General features: G+C 46.5%; 1 protein-coding gene across 1 annotated transcript; it reads right to left on the bottom strand.

Moving 5' to 3' along the window:
* Positions 1 to 215: 215 nt before the first annotated feature.
* On the bottom strand, positions 216 to 2,824 carry Kcna6 (potassium voltage-gated channel subfamily A member 6). The gene has a single exon (XM_075982706.1). The coding sequence runs from the start codon at positions 2,822 to 2,824 to the stop codon at positions 1,235 to 1,237; it is 1,590 nt and encodes a 529-aa protein (XP_075838821.1). The 3' UTR covers positions 216 to 1,234.
* Between the last annotated feature and the right edge of the window lie 24,968 nt (positions 2,825 to 27,792).

The following is a 27,792-nucleotide window of genomic DNA, read 5'->3' as shown; positions in this document are numbered from 1 at the left end:
TTAGCAGTTAGAGCAGGCCAAATGCTGCTCTGCAGGAAGAGCAGACAAACATTTGCTTGACTCAGCAAAATCCTCTAAGAGTGAGGCTGTCAACAAAAGGACCCTGCGCCTGTTCCTGGCTCCAAACCAACTGTTGTTGCCCATGGCAGGGGAGGAAAGCTATGCTGGCATTCGGTATGTGAACTCACCTGTCTGCAGGTTATAGCTGAGGTTGCTTTATTTAAAAAAAAATCATCTGCAATCCTAAGTCAGATTCCCGGGAAGAAGAGTGGAGGGGACATTAGACAGGTCTGGGCTAACTAGGGAGAATTGGCCGCTGTCTGCAGCGGAGTCCCCTCTGCCTGTCCAAGGTGACAGTCTCTGCTAAGTGGCACCTCGCTTCAGATATGTGGTCCAGCCGATCACTTGGCTCTGGTCAGCCTTCTCTCCTGGCTCTGTAGTTCCATTTTCCAGATCCTCTGCCCACGAAGACGTTTGCACAAAGAATATTTGGCTCAGAGAAAGAGCCTTCCTGGAAGCTCAAGGGAGTTGGAGAACCAGAGCAGGAGGACTTAGGTGGAGCACAGCCAGGGCCTCCTGTGCCAGATGATTCCTAGAGGAATCCACCGGCCCCTTTGGCCTAGAACTGACCCTCATCCTTCAAAGAATCCAACTGGGTAGTATTTTCTCTAATTCCATCCAAATTTAGGCATGAATAACTTTGAAAACTGTGCAGCTAACAGCTCTGTTAGCCAGAAGATGGACAGGGCTCGGAGGTAAAGCAGAAAGTTGAATTCTTTTCCATTCTCCAGATTCTGTCAGTGGTCAGTGACCAGAAGCTAAGAAGGATGCCCAACCCAAAGCGAAGGACGCCAGAGAAGGGAGCAGAGTGTAGCTGTGTTCTATTCTATTGACATCACCGTTCCTAGTGGTATCACAAGACCCAGGCAGAAGAATTCAGTCTCGAGGGAAGGTCAGGCAGACATGTGTATCTCATCCACTTGACAGATGGGCATGATTGAGCGGCACCGTTGAAATTTCCAAAATGTCACTAAGATGGAGAAACCTCGAATGCTGTGAGGATCGAGCAACAGTCTACAGTCCAGGTATTTGGTCCAGGATGCCATGTACTGGGTACAGGGGGAGGGGATTCGAGGTCCTCGGGAGCTATGGCGGGAGTAGTGAGCATGTGAAGGAAGCCTGAGAGATGGCTTGCTCAGAGCTCCCGTGTTCCTGCAGGCCCTGCCTGCATCCGTCAAACCTCGGTGAGCATCCTTTTCTCCGCATAAGCTCGGTGTGGAGTTGGAAGGTAGCTAGGCCGCCTTTCTCGTGAAGCCTCGGAAAAGTCAGGTTTGCCAAGCCCATTGTCCGTTGCCTTCAGGTCCGGCGTAGGCTGCCCACAAGTGACATGGGTGTACTGGCCTTGCTCCTCCTGCTCCGTCTCTCGGTGGTAGAAGTAGTTGAAATTGGAGACAATAACTGGTACCGGTAGTGCAATGGTGAGAACCCCAGCAATCGCACACAGAGAACCCACGATCTTGCCCCCCACTGTCATGGGGTACATGTCCCCATAACCTACTGTGGTCATTGTCACCACAGCCCACCAGAAGGCATCTGGGATGCTAGGGAAGAGAGAGTCATCATCATCCGCCTCTGCGAAGTAGACGGCGCTGGAGAAGAGGATGACTCCGATGAAGAGGAAGAAGATGAGCAGCCCGAGCTCTCTCATGGACGCCTGCAAGGTCTTACCCAGGATCTGCAGCCCCTTGGAATGGCGGGAAAGCTTGAAGATGCGGAACACTCGGACCAGGCGGATCACCCTAAGAATGGCTAGGGACATGGCCTGCTGCCCGTTTTGGCCACTGCCACCACTCACGGACTGCTCGTGTCGTTGCACTAGCTCAGTGCCCAGGGTGATAAAGTAGGGGAAGATGGCCACCAAGTCAATGATGTTCATGATATTGCGAAAGAAGGCTGCCTTGCTGGGACAGGCAGAAAAGCGCACCAGGAGCTCAAAGGTGAACCAGACGATACACAAAGTTTCCACCAGAAAGAAGGGGTCAGTGAAGAAGGAACCCCCAAGAGTACTGAATGAGGACGTTGCCCCGGTCCCCACCCCTCCAGGAGGAATGCCACCAGGAAATGCATAGGAATCCTCATCCTCCTCTTCTTCCTCGTGGCTCCCCCTGGAGGCCGGGGACAAGCGAGTCCCACTACCCTCGTTGCTTCCACCACGCCCATCTGCACGGAATTGGGGCAAGGTCTCCAGGCAAAAGATGACGATCGAGATGAGAATGACCAACACAGAGACGATGGCAATGCCTCGGGCGGGCCCAGAACTCTCCGGGTACTCAAAGAGGAGCCAGACCTGGCGCTGGAAGGGCTGGGAGGGGAGTGGTTTCTCATCCTCGCCACCTTCGGGCAGGCAGCCCTCATCTTCCCGGAAGGCTGCCAGAGCTTCGTCCCCCAACTGATAGAAACGGATCTCTTCCATAAAGATGTCCAGGGGCACGTTGACCGGCCTGCGCAGGCGGCCCCCGGATTGATAGTAGTAGAGAATAGCATCGAAGCTGGGTCGGTTGCGGTCAAAGAAGTACTCGTTCCTTAGGGGGTCGAAGAAGCGGACTCTGCGGCCAGGGTCTCCCAGAAGCGTGTCAGGGAACAGGGACAGGGTGCGCAGCTGCGTCTCAAAGCGCAGCCCAGAGATGTTGATCACCAGCCTCTCGCTACTACAGCAGCCGCCGCCACCCGCGGCCTCCGGGAACTCTCCGGCATCCTGTTGCTCCCCCTCCGGCCCACGGTCCTCCCCCGGCGCCGCCAGCGTCAGGGATTTCTCCGATCTCATGTCCCCTTGGCAGTGCGCTCCCCGCCACTAGGACGGCGCCCACGACACGAGCTCCGGAGCGCGGCACCCGCTTCCCAGCTCCGGCTGCGCCCTCCTTTAGGGTGGGGCCCGCGCTCTGACCTGGCGGTTAGGTCGGTGAAACCTGCAGCTGGTCCCTCTGCCAGGCTAGGTCTGGGATGTGGCTCTGGTTCCCAATAGCTGCGCCTCGGTGCTCAAGATTACTGGGATGCCTGGAACCCGCAAACTGTCGCACGCTTGAAACTGGCTGCCGGAAAAGTCGCGTGGCTTAGCTCCTGCTGGTGACTAAAGCTGGGCTCGGGGATCCACGGGTCCGCCCTCCTGTCTCTGTCCGGGTCCCGCTGTTCTTTTCCAGCCTTACAAGACCCTGGGTTGCCGCTGGTACCGAAGCACCAGATGCGCCTCCCTCCGGCTCACCAAAGACTCCTGCCCGGGCTCGGCCTCTGCCTCCGCCCTACGTCCACCACCGAACTAGGTCTGGCCAAGGTCGCGGTTCCAACCGCCACCTTTTTCCCAGGAGCTGTTCCACAGGCCTCGGGACTGCCCTGGGGCTGCCCCGGCGCCGGGGCGCAGGGACCCACCTCCCACCGCTTCAAGCCTTGGCTACACCCGTAGCAGCGACAGCAGCAGCAGCAGCAACAGCAGCAGCAGCAGCAGCAACAGCAGCAACAGCAGCAGGCTCAGCTCTCTGCTCTGCCCTTCCTCCCCAACACTCTCCAAGTGACGTGGCAGGCCCCGCCTGCTGCCCCCTCCCACCCCACTCACACATCACACCCCTTACCCAGCCAGGGGCTGCAGCAAGCCTGGATGCTGGGGAATGATGTGTACATTTGCCTCCCCAGCAATCTTTCCCGCGCTCTCCTTGCGCGCCTCTTGCTTTCTCACAACCACACGCACGCCCCCACCCCCACCCCAACCACACTGCAGCATCCTAATAACACACCCCCTGCATCCTTCGCATCTCTTCTCATTTCTGTGCATCGGGCTGACCTGCACAGTGTATTTTCTCAGAAAGAAATCAAACCCTGGCCCAACACACCCCTCCCCTATACACAGCATCTGACTCCCCTCAATCGCTATTTAATGGGGGGGGCGGGGATATTAAGTGTTTTCTATATCCATGAAGACCTCTACTGGGAATGGAAAAAATGAAATATTTTTAAATATCTTGAGAGCTTTCCATTTAGGCTGTGTCCCGATGTTAATTCCCCCCATAGACTCACTTTTGCAACCTGGAAGGGTGGGGCTGCAATTCTCTTCATGGTATAGGACAGAAACAGGGGAGAGAAAGCCTTCCAGTGCCCAGTGTGCCCAGCGAGTGGGAAACCCTCTCTCCGAGTCCTGGGAACACCTGCCATTAACTCCCATGAAAAGAACCAGAAGATCATAGTATTAAATACCCACAAAACACAGGGAATCCCAGGCCAGAATCTTTGCTCCAAGCCTCCCTGGGGGAAAATAGAATTCTATAATTTATATTAATTTTTGTCAAGAAAGGGGGAGGAGGATAACTGGAAAGGGGTACATCAGAATGTGAATAAAAAAAACCTACAGCTATTTTCAATGAGTATCTAATAGACACATTTTGGGTGCTTCGCCAGAAAGCTAGACTCTACCTGTAGGCCATGTTACAGTGGAGACTCATTTGGCAAGATTTGGATGGGGCAAAATAAGCTATGAGGGAACCTATGCCTCTTGCTCTGGCTTTCCTTGAATGTCAGAAAGGTTTCCCACCCATTCTAAAGGCTTTAGACTGTTTCCTGCCTAGATCGCAGGGATAAAGATGCTGCAGACTGCCACGGACAGGTCGCTTGGCCTTGACTTCCCTGTAGCCAGAGTGGATTGGCTGGCAGCGGCCAGCATTTCTGTGCAGTTGCTTCTTCATAAGGATGAGCTTCAGAAGGCTGCGGATGGGAGCTGCACATAAAGATTCTCTCAAGCCACACGATGCATGTGTGGGTTCTTTGCCACAGAATACACACAGACTGTTTTAAAAGCCACAGCAGGCCACACAGCAGGCGCTCCAGGAGGGATGAGGCAGAGGAGGAAATCAGAGCTCCTGGACCTGTGCGGAGGAAATCAAGTGGGGGGAAGATAAGAAAGAGGCTGGCTTCAACACCAAGGCTCTGCACCTTGTGCTCTGCTGTATCCCTCCCCAGGCCGGCCAGACAGCAGCCTCTCCTTCCCTTACGCTTGGTCTCTACTCCCTCCCCTCCTCTTGTACAGCTCCCTGAAGGGTGAGGGATCAAGAGCACTGCATTTACCCAGTCGATAGTTTTCCCATTTACAGGCTATGTAATTAAGCAATTTAGGCTTCACACAAAAGTTACTCCATTCAAAGAAGAAAAAAATAAAATAAAACAACAAATAGCATGTAGGAGATACACTGTCTTGTCCTGCGTGCTGCGGTTATTTCCTGTGTGTCCGTTCACTCGCCCATGATTCTTTGGGTTTTGTTTTCTAATTTTTATCATGAATTATTCATTTGTATGTTTGCTGTCCCTATGATCACATTCCCCCAAGTTGCTGTTCATGAGATTAGTAGCATCCAAACAGAGCTATGGGAAGAAGTTGCATCCTTCTGGAGGATGCATCAGGATCTAACATGATGGCAGACAACCATTTGAATACTCCCATTAAAGTGGCTGGCACTGCCTGCTGTCCAACGGGCCGAAGTCTGGTCTGTGGTTACCTTCACATCAGACATAAGGCTGGGCCCCTAGAAAGGATTCGGTGTGCACTGGGAGGTTCCCTTGGGAGGCAGAAGCCATTAGCAAACTCATGAATCAGACTTCTGTTTTTAGTTCTTTTGTGAAACAGACTCATTCCCTGTGCCTAGACAGTTCTTCTTCAGTAGACAGTAGGGATGAATTTTAACGACTCACACCTTCAGAAGTGCCAGCTCCCTGAAGAAGGAAAGCAGGAGGCTCACCTCCCTCTATAGACACTGTGTTGCTACTTCCAGTGACAGTTAGTTGTTATTTGATGTTTCCTCCACCATTCCCTGGGCATGATTTATTTCAGCACAGACGGTATGCTTATTGTGTCTAAAATCAGACATCTGCAATGACCATAGACGTCAGTCATTTACTCAATTAATCACTAATTGAGCAGCTACTACGTAGCCACTGTGGGTTCAGGTGCTGAAGCAGTTAACAGTGAATACATTCCATTCTATCCAGGAATCTTTAACATACTGCAAAAGAGACATTTACACACTAGGCATAATAAAGAGAACAAATGGATGCTATGCCAGGGATGAACGTAGAAGACAGAACTTCAAAGAGTGTCCTTCTGCAATAGTTAATTTTAATTGTCAGTTTAACTGGACTTAGAATCACTGGTGAGCCAGACTTCTGGCCAGGTCTGTGAGAGGTATTTGCAGAATTTAACTGAGGAGAGAAGATCTGCCTGGAACGTGGACAGCACCATCCGATTGGTTGGGGTCCCAGGCAAAATAAAAAAGACAAGTCTAGCTGAACACTAGTATTCATCTCTCCCTGATTGCAGACACAGTGTAACTAGCTTCCATTCCTGCAGCCTGGCCTTGCCAGCCCGTCATGTGAGACAAAAAGGCACCTTTCCTTTCTTCTGTTACTTTTTGGTCAGGCATATTGTCACAGTGATAACAAAGATAACAAAGAAACAAAGGAATGTTTCTTGTAAGAATTCAAAGCAGAGATGGCTCCACCAGGTTAATTAGCAGGGAAAGAACATTATGGACAGACACGTGTGGAAAAACCAGACATGTTTTAGGCACTGAAGACTCATGTAGACCAAGCAAGGAGAAAAGTAAAGGAGATTGAAGAAGAAACAAGGGTAAGATCTTGCAAGGTGAAGTGTTTAGGTTCTGTGAAGTTAATGATGGTTCCCATGCGGAGGAGATGTGACTTACACAAAGGATGAAATGAGAAAGAACCCAAGGGACTGCCTTAGTTACTGCTCTATTACATGGTGATGCAACATGACCAAGGCAATTTCTAAAACAATGCACTGAATTAGGTGCCCATTTACGGTGTCAGAGGATGGGTCCACATCATTAGGTCGGGGAGTATGGAAATATCAGGCAGGCGTGGCACTGGAGCAGTAGCTGAGAGCTTACATCCGATCCTCTGAAAGGAGCGCGAGAGAGGGAATGGGGCCGACATGGACTTTTGACATCTCAAAGCCTATCCCCAGTGACATACCTCTTCCAAAAAGGTCATACGACCTAATCCTTCCCAAATGGTCCCACCAACTGGAGACCAAGCATTCGAACATAGGAGCCTATGGGGGCCATTCTTGTCCAAACCACCACAGGGACAAAAGAAGAAATGAGAAGACCAGGAAATGAATAGTATTCTGAAGAAAAGGTGATGGCAAATTGGATGCAGGTAAGTAGAGTAGGTAGAGATTCTGGAAAGGGGTGGCTTTAGGAGACGAAGCATTGGGAACTGAATACCCACGAGAAGTAAACAAGGAACATGCCAAGGCTTAGCTGGAGTAACAGGGTGGGTCATTAGTGCAGTATGTTAAGGTAGGGAAAGTGAGGGATTGAGCCCTCTGAGTAAAGCAAGATCTTGTATTTAGAGATGTTAAGTTGGAAAGGCAAAGCAGGCATGCAAATGGAGTCATTGTAGGGATAGTGGCTGATTTGTATCTGTAACAGATGAGAAATATATGATTTGTGAATTTTGAAATAGAGAAATATCTAAATCTATGGTACTAAAGTCTTCTAGAAGAAAAGACAGACCATAGACACACCTGGAGGTATGTGCCAAACACACATCTAACATGGCACATAATTGATTATCATTTACATTCAACTGTGGTTTTGTTATTGTTTATTGAGAAAGGATTTGATGTCACCCGGCTAGCCTTGGACTCATTGCAACCTGATGTAGAAGGGTCATTTGTCTATGTGTTACTTTTATTGGTTAATAGAGAAACTACCTTGGCCTTTTGATAGGCCAGCCCTTAGTTGGGTGGAGAAGACAGAACAGAATAGTGGGAGGAAGAAAGCAGAGACAGGAAGGCGCCATGAAGCTGCCCAAGATGGACATTGGTTAGACTCATGCTGGTAAGCCATGACCTCATGGTGAACACAGATTAATAGAAATGGGTTAATCAAGATGTGGAAAGTTAGCCAAGAAGAGGCTAGATATAATGGGCCAGGCAGTGTTTAAATGAATACAGTTTCCATGTAATTATTTTGGGCATAAGCTAGCCAGGCAGCCGGGATCCAGGTGGGAACACAGCCCGCTGCTCCTTCTACAACAGAGTAGCACCCAACATGGTAACTAAACCCACTTAAAAACCTGAGAGGGCTTAAAAAGGAAGGAGAGAGAGTTTAACACAACTTTTTGTTGGCAGCGTGCTGCAGAGAAATTTCCCTGACTCAGCAGTCATAGCAGGAAAGAAGCTGCACAGTTTTAAAATTCAGCTTTCTGGACTGTGCCGCCAGCATGACCTCCATCTATAAAGTGTTTCGATGGCTTTTATGGGACTGGATGTTTGTGTTCCTGCTCAGGATTGGGAAGAAAGTACTCTGAGACCATGCCAATGGCTCAGAGCTCCCTGCCTGCACCTGGGCAGGCAGCAGGATCAGGCTTAGGCCAGCGGGAGAGCTTGGCAGATATCTGCCGCCATACACAGAGATGTTTCCAGGCTGCACAGTGGTCTGCCTGGCAGATTAGGCTGTAACTGAGATTTAAAAAACTCATTCAAAGAGTTAAAGTGCTGAGTGTGGCTCCTACCTGGAGGCAGAAAAAAAAGCCGCACAGTTTTAAAATGCCAGCTTTCTGGGCTATGCTTCTACTGTGACCTCTGTCTCTTGTGAGTGACAAAGAATTAGGATGGCGTTTTGTAAATAAAATGCTTGCTTGCTTGATGGCAATGTAGACTTGCTGTGTGCCTGGAACTGTGCAAGGCGTAGGGGCATCAAATGGCTGAGGCAGGAGCAGCTCCGGCTCCACTCCACCATGCTGAATTGTGCTGATCTCAGACAGGAACTATCGTAATTATCATAATAGCAGTGCAGTTAAGGTTTAGACTAGGCAGGAAACAGGTGGTACCAAATTACCCCTATGTGGCACAAGCTAAAGTTTTTAAGAAGTGCTTAACATTTTAAGAAGTGTTCCTGGAGAGTAAAAAAAATACAGATTCACAATAGGAGAGATTCAAACATAAAAGACCTCTAAATGGGTTACTTTTTTGGATAGGTGTACATAGACTTGGGAGAGAGAAGAAAAAGAATATAGAGAATAAAGTTAATGCCTTAAAAAAAAGAGTAAAGTCTTTAAAGAGACAGAATAAGGTAATGTGATAGAGTAAAAATAAGCCACATAAAAATGGAAAATTCAGTCTGGGTTCTTTGTATTATATTTTCTTTGAATTTTTTGACTGTAAAGGAGCTAAGTACAGAGAGACATTTCATTATATGGGCTGCCAAGCTAAACCAGAATGGTTATCATAAGGGTATTATGACTTCAGAATTTGGGTCTAAGGATATGATGCTTTCGAAAAGAGGGTCTTCTTTTGTTTTCACAGAGGATGAGACCCTGTGGATTGCTTCTATCCCAATATGGTATGGTAGACCACGCCCTCCTGAAAGATCACCATGAACACCTTCAAAAAATTATTTCACTCAGCTGCCAACTGAGATGAACCTAGCAGACAGGTTACACCATGAAAGACCTAAATAACAGCGCCCCCATTCAGCACAAAGCAGTTTGGAGAGAAAAAACTGTGCCCATATTCCCAAATATTGTTTATAAATGTTCTTTTACATTTAAAGGGGGATATGATATAGATATGAATAATTTGCATTGGTATGTGTTTTAAGATCAATTTTGTTCTATGTATATGTATTCCTGATATTGATTAAGGTATTGTGATTGTGTAGTTCATTTAAAAATGTACTGTATAATTAGGAAATGTAGGTTGTTAATGGATAATCATCAATAATAGTCAAGCTTGTAGTCATGTTAGTTAGATTTTCTAGATATATAGAGATATATTTCAGTTAGATAGGTATTCTTCATATCTTTCAAAGACTACAGAATATGGCATTTAATGTTTTAACAATTTAGGGCTTTTCATGACAATGAGACACATCTGCTCCTGGCAGCACCAGCTACTTCAAGAGGAAGATGGGCATCGAAGAGGCTCCTTATGGAGCTGGTTAGTCATTTGGGCAAGAAACTGCTCTTGCCTGGACTGTTGCATAAACTGGACACAGAGAACCCATAGAGAGAGGGCTGCTAAACTTGGCTAAAGGTGAGATGGTCTTTTGGGGTTCCTGATTCATGAAAGAGTCTGCGAGACATTCTGCAGGACACAAAAGAAAGTGACTGACCTGTCTTTGGAATTTCCTGCTTCATGGAAATATCTGATGGATGCTGTGGGCCTGTAGGCTAAAGACAGATACTCCAATGGTACAGAGGAACTTTGGGTGACTGTCCAGGCAGCGAGATGTCTCTATCAGTTCTAGAGTTTTGGAAGTTGCTTACTTCTTGTTTACTTAGGTAATATTATATCCTTCTGGAGTCTTTGATGGAGTTGAAGAATGGTTAGTTATAGTTATAGTTTTCCTTTGTTATGGTAAAAGATAAAATAGATCTAAATATTGTAACTGTAATTCTTGCTTGATAACTGTTTTGTTATATGTAATTTTACTATGTTAAAGTTAAAGCCGTTCTTTGTTGTTTAAACAGAAAAAGGGGAAATAATGTAGGTGGGTCATCTGTCTATGTGTTACTTTCATTGGTTAATAAAGAAACTGCCTTGGCCTTTTGATAGGCCAGCCCTTAGGTGGGTGGAGTAGAGAGAACAGAATTCTGGGAGGAAGAAAGCAGAGTCAGGCAGACGCCATGAAGCTCTGGCCAGAAATGGACATAGGTTAGAATCTTCTTGGTAAGCCACAACCCCATGGTGATGTACAGATTACTAGATATGGGTTAAAGCAAGATGTGAGAATTAGCCAATAAGAGGCTAAAATTAATGGGCCAGGCAGTGTTTAAATGAATACAGTTTCTGTGTTATTATTTCCAGGGCTAAGCTAGCCATGTGGGAGCCAGATGGGATGAAAATCAGGCCTGCTCACCTCATCACTACAGCAACCAAGAGTGACAATGAACTCCTGATCCCCCACATTCACCTCCCAAAAGCTAGGATTGTGAGTGTGAGGAGCCACCCCTGGCTCTTTTTCCTTCTGTTTTTGTTGTTTTGAAACAGGACTCATTCTATATCCTAAACTGGCTGTGAACTCAGCATGTAAATAGCCCACACTGGTCCTGTACTAGAATCACAACTGTGCCTTATTTATTGTCTTAGCTTGGCCACACACCATAAAACATGTTGATCTGGGTAGACAAATGACAGCTCTGTTCTAGTTTTTACTTTATTTTGACCTGTCTATGTATGCATGTAAACTTGAGTATTTGACTTTATCCTAGCCCTAAGATCCCTGCAGTTCCCCATAGGGAACATCTTGAAGGTCTGCAACTTCTCCCTTCCCTCTCTGAGTGGTCAGGGCCCTTGTTGCTGAGCCTCACCTGTGCATGGAGACACACCCTCCCCTAGAAGTATCTTCCACGCCTGAGCTTCCCACTGTGGAGTGAAGATCAGTAAGAGTGGCTAGAAGCAGGGCCAGTGAGTCAAAGTCAGGCCCTATATCCCCCATCCTGCTGTTTCCACTCTAGGCAAGGTTCATGCCTACTTTACAGCTGTGCACCATGAGTTATACAGAAGTCGTCCTGAACCAAGACAGCCATGACCAGCAGGCCCCGGATCCCTCTTCCTGTTACCTTTTTCACTACTTCCCCCAAGACTTGGGCCATTTCTATTTTCTGCTAATGTCTCCATCCTTTCTCTGCTGGAGGAGTGAGGAAAGCCTGGGTGGGAAGGATGAGCAATTGAATAATTCTATACTTTACAGTTTTGTTGTTTTGTTTTTTTAACCTCTCCTCTTCATATATAAATGCACACACACACACACACACACACACACACACACACACACACACTGCTCATCTGAGAGTGATGTTAAAGATCTCCTAAACATCAGGGCAAATTTCTTGCCAGTAGTATTCACTGGTCCCACAAGCTATGTGAAAACCCACTTGACAGTGTGAATCTTAGTCCTGATGTCCCTTTCCCTTTCAGTTAGTGGTTAAAAACCATGTGACTAATTCCTTTCTCCTCAGCTCTCCCCCTGAGCACGTGCACCAAGGAAAAATATGTGCCAAGACCCACCCCATAGGTGCATACTCTTTCTAATAAATTGTGCTATTGAAGGTTTTGATGAGGAGAAGGAGGGTGTCAATAGCCAGATGGTGATGTTGATCTTAGCGCTGGTGAATCTGCCAGCGAGGATTCAACAGTTCTCACTGGAGGGAGGAAATATATTGGGAAAGGAACGCATTAGACATCTGTGCCCTGCAAATCAACAGCCTTCAGAAAGGGCCCTCTGTGCCAAGAAACCCATCCGCAAGAAACCCCTCTCTTTCAGAGAAGATCCCAAAGGAGCTTGCTAGCATCATAAGTTGGCAACCAGCTTCTTCTTCTCATTTTCTTGCTGGGATGAGCAGGGGTGCTGTTTCCTGAATCCCTTTAGGCTTAGGAATGTGGGATCTTATACTCTCTGGTGTATTTGTGACCGGGCAGGACCAGGCAAATGGATCTGGATAGTGAGTTACCAGCAGAAGGGGGAGTCGTGGCTTCTGAACCAAAACATTAATTTTCAGTGTTCCCCCTTCCCCGAACTTTCTTTTCTCCAGACACAATGGCCAGCATTGCAAGGCACAATGTGTGGCTGCTCTGCCAGACGAATTTCGCAGTGAGGGACATGAAGCTAGACCACTCCTCGTGTCCCCAGACAAAGCAACAGTAGCCTGGAGGAGAGAGAACCGCGGTTGTTCCAAGTCTCCCATATTTGGTGTTTCTCTGATATCCTTATATAACTGAGTCTATCCAAGTTGATTCAAAAGTTAGTGCCTGGGAGCAGAAAGCTGTGATAGCCAAACATTAACAATCAGCCAGGCTGTTTCCCTGACAGAACGATGGTCAGTGAAAAAGCCCTATTAAAGAGTTGCTGGAAATGTATGTCACAAGAGGCAAATGTTTGAAAAAAAACTGTAGCAACTTAGAAGGCAGATAAAATGTGGATATCTAGGAAGAGGTTCAAAAACAAACTGTTAATAGCATTGGGTGGCTACCGTTGGCTCCGAGGGAGAATGCAATGGGCCGAATAGATGAGCTGGCCGGTTAGCATGGAGAGATGAAGTGGACAAGAGAGAGTCCAGAAATGTGTAAGGGGAGGTCAGGACTGGCAAAGATAACCACTTCTTGTTCTACTCCCAATTAAGTGAGCAAATACTTAAAGGCCTTTGTGTGAGCTAGGCTGGTTAGGGCTCAGACTTGCTTCTTGGAACAAATGTTCAGAATCAAAGGTAGGGTAGAGCAAACAGGTACAAAGTCAAGGCGTCCCCGTGAGTCATTTAAATTGGACACAGTGGCACAGGGAGGAGGGAGGGAAGGAAGGGAAGAAGTGACAAAGAGACACAAGAGGGAGAACCTCTTACAGCAAACTGGAAGTATCATATTATGCACTGTTTACATTGTTTACAATGTATACATTGAGAAGAACCATACATGTATCATACACGGAGTTATTGTCACTGGGGTATCTGGAACAGAGAAGACAGCCTAAAAAAGGCTTTCAGACAGTCTGCATCACTCAGCTTTCCGCCATTTTGATAAAACAGCCGAGATAATCAATGTATAGGAAAGAAATGTTTATTCTGGTTTATATCTTCAGAGGGTTTAGTCCATGGTCACATGGTCACTTTGGGGCCTGGAATGGTACAGGACATCACAGTGGGAGCAGGTAGTGGAGACTCCACCCCAAACACCAAGAATGCAAGAAAGAGAAGAACTAAGAGCCCAGCATCCGTTTCAGTCACCTTTTGAGACTGTGACAAGAAGTCTAGCGAAGGCAGCTTGGGGAAGGGAGATATGGTTTTGTCTTACACTTAAAACTGCAGTCCATCATGGTGAGGACAACCAGGGGCAGGAGTGAGGCTCTGGTCACACTGTGTTCACAGACAGGAAGCAGGGAGGGATGAATTCTGCTACTCTTCTTGCTTCTCTCTTCCTATTCAGACTGAAACCCCGGCCAATGAACTTAAGCTGCTCATATTCAGGGTGGCTCTTCCCACCTCAGTTACACCTCTCTGGAAATGTTCTCACAGACACCTCCAAAGGTTTCTTCCCCCCGGGGATTCCAAATTCCATCGAACTGAAAATCAGTATTATCCGTCACACCCCCAATGACCTAACTTCCTCCCATCGAGCTCCACCTCCTAAAGGTCCCACCACTCCCTCCCTGCAGTGGCAGTCAAGGATGTTGGGAGAAATTTGTGATCCAAACCATACCACAGTCATTCTACCAGAGGAACCACGACCTGGACTTTTCAGGACTATTCCAAACCTCCAGGACCCTAATACAAATGGACAATACACAGACTGTTCAGTCCCCGAGGAAGATGCCACCAGCATCACCAATCAGCTATGGCCAGGGCAATGGCAGAAAGGAGAGCCTTTGGAGGGGGCAGTCAATGGCCAGAGAACAGTAGGCTGGCCACTCCTCTAGGCATTTCATGATGTCTCATCATGAACCAATGACTGCTTCTCAGCCTCCTTCTCTGTCCTTCAAGTAAGGATATTGACTGCACTTGCCCTACTGTGAGTGAACAGATGGCAGACATTTTGGGGTCCTGCAACTTTAACTTAGGGGGCTTCCAGGTTCGTAACAGAACTGGAGTTCAGAACATGTTACTGTCTAAGAGAAAAACTGCGGGCACCTCATGAGTGGACGCTGGGGCTGCTTAGGCCTTTAGGAGTTAGCACATTTCCTGTGTGTGAGCCAAACCCTTCATGACCTTGGTGGTCATTGCTGCTGGTTTTGAAGGCTCTCTAGCTCTCTGCCTCGTGAGCACACTGTATGATGTGCTCCTTCCGACCTTGGGAAGACCAGGTTATACCATATATGGGATCTGATTGGCATCACTTAGTGGCCAGATAATAGCAGGGACAAATATAGAGTCTGAGCAATAACGACTCCTTTAGCGGAGTCCACCAAAGCTTCCAAATTGTGGGTTACTGCATACAACACAGCCGAGTCCTTGCTGACCAACCTGCTTAGCTGAGTTCCTCTCTATAAGATGCAGTGACAGGGGTAATAAATGTTCTATCTCCTAGCGCCAAAGAAGAGAATTGCAATTCTTTTCATAAGATCGTGGACTTCATTTCCAAAGCTTAACTTTGGCGATGCTCATTCTCATTGTCGGTTCTTTTCTCTCCCACCACACCATTCTGTTAGAGAGCCCCGTGTACGTTTATAGTTGTAAAGGTTCCTACTGTTCCTCGAAATTTTGCTTTGTTTTGTTTTGTTTTTGAAACAGTACCCAGGCTGGCCTGAAACTCACTATATAGCTCAGGCTCAGGGATCCTCCTGCCTCAATCTCTTCAAAGCTTAGGATTACAGGCAGGAACCATCATGCCTGCTGTACCTGAACTTACTTAAGACAATGGTTTCCAAATGGATTTAACCATGGAAACCTGTTTGCCACCACCTTCCATTTGGAAAGATGTGCATTCCAGAAAGCACAATTTAAGGATGAGATTGCGATGTCAAGCTTTAGAAGAGGTGATGATCATTACCTCATGCAGCGGCATTGTTTGATGATGCCAAGGTAGGGATAGGAAATGAGGACACAAATTCCAGAGTTTGGGGGCTATAATGACTGGGATCCAGATTTATTTATTCCCTCTGTATCCAGACTACAAAACCCAAGAACTTATAAATAGCAAGTGCTTCCGGGGCAAGGAGAGAAGCCCCCTTCACTTAGGTGCTCAATAAACTGTAGCTTGTTAGGAGCCGTGAGAGACAGAAATGAATGTGGTGTCCAAGAGATGGAGGAGTCCCGTGGCCTCTGCAGGGAGGGCAGGGATTGCTAAACTGGTGATACAAAACCTGCCCCAGGCCCTGGGGGAAGAAGAACAAATTGTGTGTGTGTGCCTGTGTGCACACATGCGAGCATGCACATGCCCATGTGTCTGTGTGTGTATCTGTGCATGTGTCTCTGTGTGTGTGGAGTTGGAAGGGCAAGTGGTAAAGAGAAAACAAGTTGGACAAGACATAAACATGTGATCGTAAATACTGCACTAATACCGTACATCGGGGGAGGGATTATCATAGACCTGACAAGTCACTGAGAAGCAACAAAGCCATCATTTCTGGAAGGATCAAGAACACATTTTCCTGCTCCTTTTAAACTGTTGTCTTGAAGTATAAGTGTGAGTTTGTTGAATAAGAATATGAAGAAGAGATGGACGCTCAACATTTGACGCAGTGAAGTTATACTTTCTATCTATTGTGTCTACCATTTAATTTGCTAGAGAAGGTAGACAGTCCTTTTGGTTCAGACATAGAATTAAAGGGCTTTATGGTTAGTAATAGAAAGGCCTAGGATATGCTGTGATGGGCAGCTAGGGCAGAAGTTAAATTACATCAAAGCAAAGAAAGGATTTTCTCCCCATCGAGAACTTGGAGAGGCGAATGCCTTGTACAAGAGAAAAAAATCGGAGGAGGAGTCTGCTGAAGCAGACAGATGGTCTCAAAATAGAGAGGAAAGGGCAGGGTCTCCAATCCATTCCTGGAAGGCAGGATCTCAGCAGGGATACGGGATTAGACAGTGATGTCTGAAGGCCACTTTAAAAGACTGTTCTATTCTCGTCTTGATCCCCTTCCTAGTCTTGGGGACTCAAAGAGCGGCTTTTACAAAGGAGGAAGTGTGAGTTTTGGCAGCATCCAACAGAAGAGATCCCACCAGGTTCTCTCTCTCATGTTCCTCTTTGCTGCAAATATACCTGACCAGCGAAGACCCTGTGCGTCTGACCCTTCTATGGTCGGTTCATGTCACCTGTGCAAGCTGCTCTAAGAAGAGCTCTGGACCCTTGCCCAGTGAGTCGGGGTGTCTGTTCAGGGGGCTCTATGCTGCCGTTTCCTTCCTCGGAGGCACAGGGTGTGATTTTAGTGTTCTGCTCCTCCTGCATTAGGGATATAATGAAATAGCTGGGGTTAAATAATGCAAAACTCCTGGCCAATGGATGGTAACTTCTCTCTTTTTTTAACTACAGTTTCTAATTCACTCAGAGGAACAAATTATGTTTTATGGCCTTTTATAAAATATTCATGCCCTCCTCCCCCAGCACTCTCAGCAGTTCAGGAAGCGAGCAAATGGCCTGGTAGAAGGAGGATCTCATTTCCTCCCAGACACAATTTACAGAGGCAGCAGGCTTCTGACAAAGGAAAGGGAGGGGCCCTGATGCCATAACAGGCTGAGGGAGAGGCCTCTGGGCGCTGGGCCTCTCCTCTAAACATGTCTCAGGACATCAGGGGCTTTGTAGCTGGGTAGTGGCAGGGAAGAATGCAGGGGGTCTGGGTGACACCTCTCTGGGGGAACTTTCCTCTTTTCCACTTCTCCTTGCAGGCTAAAACCTCCCCAAGCTCCCACACTGCACAGGCCCACCTTGTTTTCTGCATCCTCTTCTCGGATACGTGAGTATCATTTCCACGACAACAGCAAAATGGCCACTGTGTGGGGAGATGATGAACAGGTTTGTGAACTGGATGTAGCAAGACTGACGGTTCTGTCTCTTCCTTTCCTTTTCCGTCTATTAAGATCTAAGTGACAAAAGGAGGCACATGGATTCTGACTTCCCTTTGGAAGTGCTTCACAATTCTTGGGAATATTCCATCCCAAGACAGAGACGCTGGCAGTAGAGTCAGGGCCTAAGAGGTCTATCTTTGCTGGACCTCTGTTCTTTTCTACATAGGAAGAATCGTGGGTCAGAAGATAAGGAACAGAGTAAGTTAAAATCCTAGTTCTGTGGCCCAGTGAGTACTTTAGCTTTCTGCCCCTGACTTGAGGCTGACACTGTCTCAGGGGGTCCCTGGGCATCAGCTCAATGGCAGACAGAGACATCTATCTCTCACAAGCAGAAGCAGGAGCAACTTCACACCCAAGACTAACCAGAAAAAGAAGAGGCCTCTTGCCCTGCTGCCCACAGAGACCAAAGTCTGATTCTCCAAGAGTGACATTAGCCTCCAGCTGCGCTGTGACCAGCGTAGAGGCAGGGAGAGGACACAGATACTTTGGTCTCCCCAGCACCTCTTTCCCTCTCCCCATTCTGTTCCGGACCATTCCTGCGCTACCGTGCACTATCTTGGAGGATCCAGTGAAGAGACGTGACTGAGCGGTCTTTTAACAGAAGTACAGAAAAGGACGGTTTTAATTTACTCATCGTTACAAATCTCAAAGGACTTTGAGTTTCCTGTCTGCTTCCAGAACGTGCTCATGAGAAAAGAAAACACCAGTCCATGAATGTGAAGACTGTGCTGTGCTAGGTAAGGCAAGAAAGTCCTCAGCTTCAGCAATGGCAAAACAGAATTCTCTGCCCGTTTCAAGGCCAGCCTGAGCTGTATTTAGGGATGTGTAGAGAATAAAAGGCTCGTGAGAAGCCTGTCTTGATGTGGGAGTGATTTCTTATTAATAAAGAGACTGCCTTGGCCCTTTAATAGGACATAAAATTAGGTAGGCGGAGTAAACAGAACAGAATGCTGGGAGAAAGAAGCTGAGTCGAGGAGTCGCCATGATTCTCCCACTCCAGACAGACACAGGTTAAGATCTTCCCTGGTAAGCCACCTCGTGGGCTACCTAGATTATTAGAAATGGGTTAAGAGGCTGAAACCAATGGGCCAGGCAGTGTTTAAAAGAATACAATTTGTGTGTTGTTATTTCAGGGTATAAGTTAGCCAAGCGGCCAGGAGCCGGGCTGTGGGAAGAGGCCCGCAGCTCCCACAACACTGTCTATTGCCTCCAGGATTACCCTTGTTCAGGGGAGCCTCTGCAGTTTATTCATCTATGTGCCAAGTAACCATGAAGCAGTTTCCACGTACCAGGCACTGTGCTACATTCTATATCTCAGGGACATTTGCACATTAATACTCGTTACAGTACCAGTCACAATAGCTAAATTATGAAACCAATCTAGGTGTCCAACAACTGAGGAATGGATAAAGCAAATGGACTAGGGGTTGAACAGATGGTCTAATGGTTAAGATCACTGACTGCTCTTCCAGAGGAACCGTGTTTGGTACCCAGCACCTATATGGAAGCTCACAAACATCTATAACTCCAATTCCAGAAGATCCAGTGTCTTCTTCTGACCTCCAATGGCTCTAGGCACACATGTGATGCCCATATATACACATGGGCAAAACACTCATGCACATAAAATAAAAATAAAGAAATCTTTAAAAATAAAATAAAATGTGACAAATACACAGAATGGAACTTTTGCAGCCACAAGGAAAAATAAAGTTATACATCATTTGCAGAAAAATGGATACAAATAGAGACAAAAACCTTAAGCTAATTCAGTCCTTCTCAGAAAATAAATTAATGGTTTTTTGTTGGTGATTCCTTGCTGTGAGACGATGCTCTTGTACATTGTAAAGATTTGTCACTTGTATTGTTTTAATAGAACACTGATTGGGCTAAACATAGACAATAATTATGGGTTAATTTAAGTTGTAAGAGCTAGTTAATAATAAGTCTGAGCTAGTAGACCTAACAGTTTATAATTAATATAAGCCTCTGTGTGCTTATTTGGTACTGAATGACTATGGGACTGGGTGAGACAGAAACTTGCATCTACAGTTCCTAGATTTTATGCAGATAGACAGTCATGTATGTACACATGACATGGAAGTAAAAGTTAAACTATACATGGACAAATGGTGGTATCCTAAATAATGTTTCTTTCTTTTTTTTTTTTTTTTGGTTTTTCAAGACAGGGTTTCTCTGTAGCTTTGGAGCCTCTCCTGGAACTAGTTCTTGTAGACCGGATTGGCCTCGAAGTCACAGAGATCTACCTGCCTCTGCCTCCCGAGTGCTGGGATTAAAGGCGTGCACCACCACCACCCGGCCTAATTAGGGTTTCTATTGCTGTGCAGAGACACCATGACCAGGCAACTCTTAGGAAGGAAAACATTTAATGGGGTGTCTTACAGTTTCAGAGGTTTAGTCCATTATTGTCATGCCACAAAGCATGGCAGCGTGCAGAAAGACATGGTGCTGGAGAAGGAGCTGAGAGTTCTACATCTTGATCCTGCAGCAGAAGGAGACAGCCACACTGAGCATAGCGAGCATCTGAGACCTCAGAACCTGCTCCCACAGTGAAGTACTTCCTCCAACAAAGCCACACCTCCTCCAAGAAGACCACACCTGTTAATAGTGCCACCTGCTGTGGGCAAACATTCAAACACAGGAGACTGTGGGGGCCATTCCTATTCAAACCACCGCAGGTAGTGGGAAAAGGGAAGGTAGGGGCACAAGAGAATATACACAACATATAATACATACTTGTGCCTAAATTTAGAAAAGAAATTGATTGAAATATAACATGTGAATGGAGAACGAGAGAGCCATGCCTCTGCCAGTCAGACTTTTTGTCGCTGGGACAAACACCTGGGAGAATACATTCACAGCCTCCTGAATCCACCGCTTTCAGAACTCTGCTGGAAGACACATCTTGATGGGAGTGTAGAACAGAAGTAGGATGCTTGCTCAGTAACCCAGAAGTAAAGAGCAAGACAAGATTGGACCAGGGACAAGACACCTTCCAAAGCATACCCCAGTTACTACTTCCTCCAACCAGTCCTCACTCTCCACTGCTTCCCTCAAATGCCATCAGATTATGACTCCACCCAAGAGTGAATTCATTGCTGAAGGTAGAACTCCATGATTTGCCCTCTTAGTGTTTGCATACACCAGCTGGGAACCAAGTTTCCAACATATGAGCCTTGGGTACAGGGGCAGGGGGAACTCGCTTTGTATCAAAATCATAATGTGGCCTCAGCCTTCCAAGATGGCCTAAATTACAAATGTGTACATAACTTATACACACACACACACACATATATATACATATGTGTAGATATATGCATGTGTATCTCCTAACACACACATTCCTAAACATCTTTCTACACCATCCATCACCAGCAGGGAATTCTTGCGCAGAACAGGATGTACCTCCAGTTTCTCATTCAGGGAAAAAGTAAAGCCAAGCTAACAGGGAGGCAACAAAGAGCCAGCTGCTGGAGACCCTCTTCTAGCCTTGCTCTGTAGCTCAGAAAAACCAGACATATGGTTCCAATTTGAATTCCACTTCCTTGGGAAAAAAAATAAGAAGAAAACCTTCCAGTCTAATCCTTGACTCTTCCCAAAGCCAGGAAAGGGCCCTGCTCTTGGGAAGTGCCCTACAGATTCTCACTCCATGTCAAAAATAGGAAGACTATAAATGAAGAAGTGGAGAGCCAACCCAATGCTGTCCAGGAATTCTGCTGTGGACACTCCTAGCCCTGTTGGCCCTGGGAACCAGTGGGGGGAGGGGCGAGGCTATATTTTGGGCTTGGAAAAGGGAAGCAGCAACCTGATATCCTCCATATATCCAGACTCTGTTTCCCATAGTGACTTAGTGAAACATGGAACCATATAAGCACCACAGTTTTCTGGAGAGATTGGGTGTCAGCAAAGGGAGGCACAGAGAGAAATGCTGAGTAAATCAAAATGCCACCAGCAACATCTTACTCACTATTAGAGTTCTACTGCCTCAGTACTTGAGGAATGGATGAGAAAATGGTCTCCATATAACAGGCTAGATGCCATGTTCCAGTATATTTTAGGAAGTGACCTGGCACCCTTTGATCCAGAATCATGCCCAAGATCTCTGGAGAGAGAGCGGGCACACTAATAGGATGGTTTTGCCCATAGGTTGAGCTCATACTCCAGTGGAATTTGTGTTGAAATGCCATACTAGTCATTGCCCTGGATGCCCCTCACTCTCTAGTTGGGTGACTGTGGACTTGCTTCTTATTCTCTCATCTTTAATATCAACCTATTTTTTTCTTCTGAAATTAATACAAAGATATTTGGATTATTTTCTAAAAAAAATAGATGTTCATCACCTGAATTGTTGGATGTTTATTATTAAGATTATTTGCTGATATTATTAGAACTTTCTCCTTGTCTGGATTGTTGACAGCATTAGGGACAAAATGTTGCCATAGAAACCTATAACTCATGTGTTGGGTGACAGTATTCCTTGAGAGTCATGGACAAGCGTTTACTCACTCCAGACCAAAGCAGCAATCCAACACTGAAATCCAACTTCGTGAACCAATGAGCCGTGGACATAAAAGGTTCCTTGCAGAAGTGTGGTGGACACAAAAGTCACTGCAGCACTGAAAACCCTCCCCAACATGCATAATAATGATACAGAAAAGCTGACACCCCAGAGCTCTCTGCAAAACTTGCAGGCAAACCGCATCTCTGAGAGCCTCTCTCCTCAGCAGTCCTAACTGCTGAAGATAGAGACCTTGCAAATCTAGTAAGATTCAGGGACTTCCTGAACCTTGTGAATTCTTTGTTTCCTTAGTGTTGCAGAACTTCCCTTCAGAGCTTCCTGACTCTGAGGAAGCTTTTCTCCAGGCTGGAATGTTTCCATGTGGAAGGAGTGCTACACAACATGGCTTTCGCTGTGTTGTGTCATCTCCCTCTCCACCTCCCTGCCTTGGCAGGCTGTCATGCCTGACTGCCATACTTACAGGTGTCCTCTGAGAGGGTGGCATTGAAAACACGATAGGGCTCTGAGGAAAATTACTCAAGACTTTAAGATGGAGCAACTCGGTTTCAAATTACACCTCTTCCACTTCAGACAAATCACTTCACCACTGTGGCTTCCTAGTCCACACCCATGAAGAAGGAATCACCACAACCCATCACCATCTGTGCCCCAGGACTGGTGTGCCAGCTACTGACTCCCAACAGAAGGGCTCCTCTTTCTGCTTTGTGCAAAAGTGCTCTAAGGGCGAGCCATGGATTAAATGACATGCAGCGGAAACATCAATTACCTTGTTCATAATCAATAGGAGGAAGCTTTACACTTTTCCCGAGTTGAAGAGATGGCTCGGTGGGTAAAGTGCCTGCTGTACAACTGTGAGGCCTGAGTTCGGATCCCCGGTATCCACATAAAGCCAAATGCAGTAGCACACATCCACAGTCCCAGGGATCCTGCGGTAAGATGCAGAGTGGAGCCCAAAGACTCCCTGAATCTCAAAGCCTGGCATATGCAGCCACAAAATAAGAGATTTTGTCTCAGGCAAGGGGGAAGATGATGAATGGCATCTAGAGTTGTCCTCTGACTGCCATACACACTCACTCCATGGCTGGCACGTGGCCAGACTCATACATACAGACATGTGCACATGTATGAATGCACAGAGAGAGAGAGAGAGAGAGAGAGAGAGAGAGAGAGAGAGAGAGAGATTTTAAAAGAGAAAATGATAATCTCCCACAGTCTGACACTGTTTTCTTCCCTTTATGACAGCCCCACAGCCCTAGAAACTCAGAATTACTCTTCCACGCTGCCTGTTGGCAGTGACTCACAGAGGCTCCCCTGAGCCGACTGCTTTGATTTCCACAAGATTTTAGAGCTGGTTGTCAAACTCTTGGTAGTTTGAAATTGGCCAGGGTGGGACTGTCTACGCTCCAGAAATGAGCAGACATTACAGCCCAGAGCCTCCCCAAGCCAGGGAGCTGTTAAAACAACCCAGCACTCACACCAAGCCCCTGTGGACATTTCTCCACCCACAGCCAGAGGGAAGCGATCAGACCCTAAGTGCATGTGTGCTCTTTGCTTGCTTCAGACTCCCAAGGCTTCCTATCACCCTACCCCAGGCAAAACATCTGTACTCTCACCAATCCACATCAGTCTCACCCTGAGCTACTGGTATCCACCTGAGAGCCAGCCCCTCCCCCTCACTTAGCTCAGCCAGCCATGCCTGCCTTTTCAAAGCCCTGTGCCGCCTCAGGACCTTACACCTGTTTTCCCAGTCTGGACCACTCTTCCCTGCATCCTTGTGCACAATCACACAATATTCTAAAAAAAAAGTACGGGGACTTTAGGATGGGCATTTAAAGATGCATCCTGAGAAATGCGTCATTGCGTGGCATTGCTATGGGAGTATTCCCACAAACAGATATCCTGTCACACAAGGCAGTGTGTGCCCACATTGCACACACAATGTAGCCTTCTGCTCATAGAGCCTTGATGAACAAAGCCACAGAAGGCAAAACATGGGAGAAAATGGTGCCATTGTGAGGCCTGGTAAACACAAGATGTCTGAGGATGATGCCAGCAAAACCACATGCTCTTTATTGTATGTGGTGTGTGTGTGTGTGTGTGTGTGTGTGTGTGTGTGTGTGTGTTGGTATAGATCCACACTTATTTACGCATGTGTGTGAAGGCCAGAGAGAAACCTTGGGTGTGGTACCTCAGGTGTCATTTGTTGTTGTTATTGTTCTTGCTGCTTGTTTTGCTCTGACTTGTGTATGTGCATATATGTATGTATACATATGTGTGTGCATATATACATAAGCATGTACACACCATGGCACACTCGTGGAAGTCAGGGCGGAATCCTTGGGTGTTGGCGCTTGTCTTCTGTCTAGTTTGAGATGGGCCTCTTGGTTGTTTTCCTGTGTATGCTATGCTAGCCAGTCATTGTACCTCCAGGGCTTTTTCCTGTCTTAACCTTAAGCTTTTCTGCAGTGCTGGAATTACAGGTGTTCACACTATGCATCCAGTTTTCGCAGGCATTCTGAGGTTTTGAACTTAGGGCCCCCAGAATTGCACAGCAAGCACTTTTACTCAATGAGCTATGTTCCCAAGGCCCCACCTTGGGTTTTATTTGGGCTTTCACTTTTTGAGACGGGGTTTCTCAATGGGACCTGGGTATGACTCAGCAAGGCTAATTGGCCAACAAGCCCCAGGGTCTGCCTGTTTCTACCTCCTTGGCACTGGAATTACATCCATATACCACCCCTGGATGCTTTGCATGGGTTCCGGGCATCAAATTCAGGTCCTCATAGATGTGTGGCAAGCACTCAACCAACTGAGTCATCGCCCCAGTGCCAGTGAGTTACTTTTTATCAGCAGAAGGATCCCACTCTTCAGTAAATGCCCAAGTATAGTACATACTAAAGCCAGCTGCATTCTCCCTTAGCATCCTCATGTATTATGTCCTAGGCACAGTGGGAGGCACTTTACACTGCCACCAGCTCAGGTAATTTCACACCAGCATCCCTGCAGACCTGTGAGTAATGCATCGTGTTCCAGCCTGACAGCAAACAGCCAGGCAAAAGGGCTGTCTCAGCTCCACCACAGTCTTATAGGACAGTTGTTCTGTACAAAGTTTGTTGAACAAGGTGTCACTATGTGTTGTGGGATTTTGTTCATATTGCTCATATCCTCCCTTCTTCCTGGTTTCCATGTCAACACCATCTCTGTGGAAAGACCCTCTTCAGGGTCATTCTCTAAATAGCCCGGTCTAGTAATTCTTCATCTCATTTATCACCACTTTCCATAAACTTATCTGAAATTCATTACAACCCTCCCAAGTGTTGGTGTATTGCAGGCATGAGCCACCATGCCTGGCTAATTTTTAAGAGCTTTTGTTGATATGGAATTGACATGCCACACAATCTGCCCACCTCAAGTGTGTGGTTCAGTGGGTGTTGGTGTATTACTGGGTCTGTTCAATCATTACTGTCAAGCAAAATCATTTTCATCATCACCAAAACACACACCTTCAGCTGTCACTCCCCAGGCTCCCAAATACTCGCTACTTCCCATCAGCCCCAAGCAACTAGTCCCCTATTTCTGCGTAGTTGCTCATTCTGGATGTTTTGTACAAATGGAGCCTTGTGATATATCATCTAATGTCAATATAGGAGAAACCGGGAGTATCATTGACATCACAAAGGATCCACTACAGTTGCTTGGGAACTAGCAAGTCACACAAAGCAGAATTTGGCTACATGAGCACTCCTAGCTTCTCTTACCAGGATGAAGACAATTCTGCCTCACAGGCAGGATGACCCAAGCCAACAGCAGCCTGGGAAAAGGAGCCTAGGCCAACTATGGAGAACTCTGTCTCCATTTTTACACTGTAAACCTAACCATTTGTCCAACACCTTGGAATCTCTGTCTCTGTGAAACGTGTTTAATTGCTCAGAGTGTAACTCAGGGCGGTGAAACTACGTAAGCGGATAAGGATTTCTGTTCAGGGCTGGTTCCCTTTGGTGCGTTAACCAGAACCAATTGTGTGCTATTTATCCTTTATTAATCTCTAAGTGCTTGGAGCTACTTCTCACTGGGAAGCATATTAATTCTATACCATTACAACTGTTTTCCCTCAAGGTCTACTGATTCTGTAGCATGTATCATTATATCATTCTTGATGGACAAAAACACACTCCATCACCTTTTGTTCATCCATTCACCCGTTAGTGGGGAAGGAGGTATTTTTTATAGTTTGCCCTTGTGAGTAACTCTATTTGCATTGCATCTTGTAGTATTCATGGACACATTTTTATGAGGACATGTTTCCATTTCTCCTTGGAGTCTCACCTAAGAATGGAATTCCTGGGTTAGGTGGTAAGCTCTTGCCTGGCTTTCCAGGACCGGCTAGGAATCGTTTGTCAGGGTGGCTGGACCCTCTCACATCCCCACCAGCACCATGTGTAGACTCCAGTTTCTCTACAGTCCCCAGCCACCATTGCTATTTCTTTTCCTAGCAACATCACATGCTAGTGTATGTGATGTGGTACCTCCTTCTGGTTTTGATTGGCATCTCCACGGGGGGGTTAATGAAGTTGAGCATCTTTTCATATGCTTATTAGCCATTTGTACATCTTCCTTTGAGAAATGCCTATTTCCATCTTTGGCCCATTTTAAAGAAATTATTTATGTCTTCTAAATACAAGCCCTGATCAGATATAAATCTGCAGTACTCTCTTACATTTTGTGGGCAGCCTTGTCAATTAATGCGCTTTTATAGAAATTCTAGGTTTACAGGGGAAAAAAAGATTTGTTTTTTTTCCCCTTGGCAGCACACATGAAGCATAAAAGCTTTTCAGTTGGTGTAGTCAAACAGATCTTAGTTCCCTTCTTGCGCTGGGGCTTTCTATGTCATGACTATGGGTTCATTGCCAAGTCCAAGGTCCCAAACCTCTGTTTTCTTCTCAGAGTTTGTGTTTAATTTGTTGTAACTTGCTGTTTTGAACCATAATCTATGTAACCCAGGCTTGCTTTGAACCTGTAATTTTTCTGCTTCTACCTCCTGGGTGTTGCAATTACAGGTGTGAACGATCAGGCTCAACGTGTCTAAGACTTCCACAGTTGTTCTTACCCTTAGATTCCTGGTACATTTAGAATCAATTTGTGGATGCAGTATGAGGTGTGATCCAAACATAGATACCTACCTACGCCATCTTAAATATATTTATTTTTGGCAACTCATTTTCTGGGCTGGGCTGAGGAATGGCTCCATGGGCAATACACTTGCTGCATAGGCATAGGGACCTGAGTTAGAATCCTCAGAACTCACTTTAGAAAACAAAGAAAACCCCAGCAAACAATAGGCGCAGTGGCAGGCATCTGTAATCCCTGCCCTCCTGCTGTGAGATGGGAGACAGACCACAAGAAAATCCCCGGAACTTCAAGGTCCAGCTACCCTGCTACACACAGCCTGCTACACAGCCATGACAACAGAGACACTGTCTCAAAAAAGGTAGAAGGCAAGGACCGATACACTAGGCTGCCTCTGACCCCATGTGCTTCACGCGGCATGTATACCCCTGCACTCACAGATATGAACATGCACACACGCAATTAAAAACAAAATCTTCTTTTCTGCTAATCCCTAAGCTCCACGGGAGAGGGATTCTTCTCTGTTTTCTTCCCTGACGTATCTGTTCTCAGCACCAAAGCCTGCTTGG

Source organism: Microtus pennsylvanicus, chromosome 8, assembly GCF_037038515.1.
Source record: "Microtus pennsylvanicus isolate mMicPen1 chromosome 8, mMicPen1.hap1, whole genome shotgun sequence".
Classification (NCBI taxonomy): domain Eukaryota; kingdom Metazoa; phylum Chordata; class Mammalia; order Rodentia; family Cricetidae; genus Microtus; species Microtus pennsylvanicus.
Note: the sequence above shows the minus strand (reverse complement) of the source record. Positions and strands in the feature narration are given on the sequence as shown.

What these genes read in the sequence shown, in the direction of transcription:
- Kcna6 (XM_075982706.1), bottom strand. Translation starts at nt 2,824, where the DNA reads ATGAGATCGGAGAAATCCCTGACGCTGGCGGCGCCGGGGGAGGACCGT.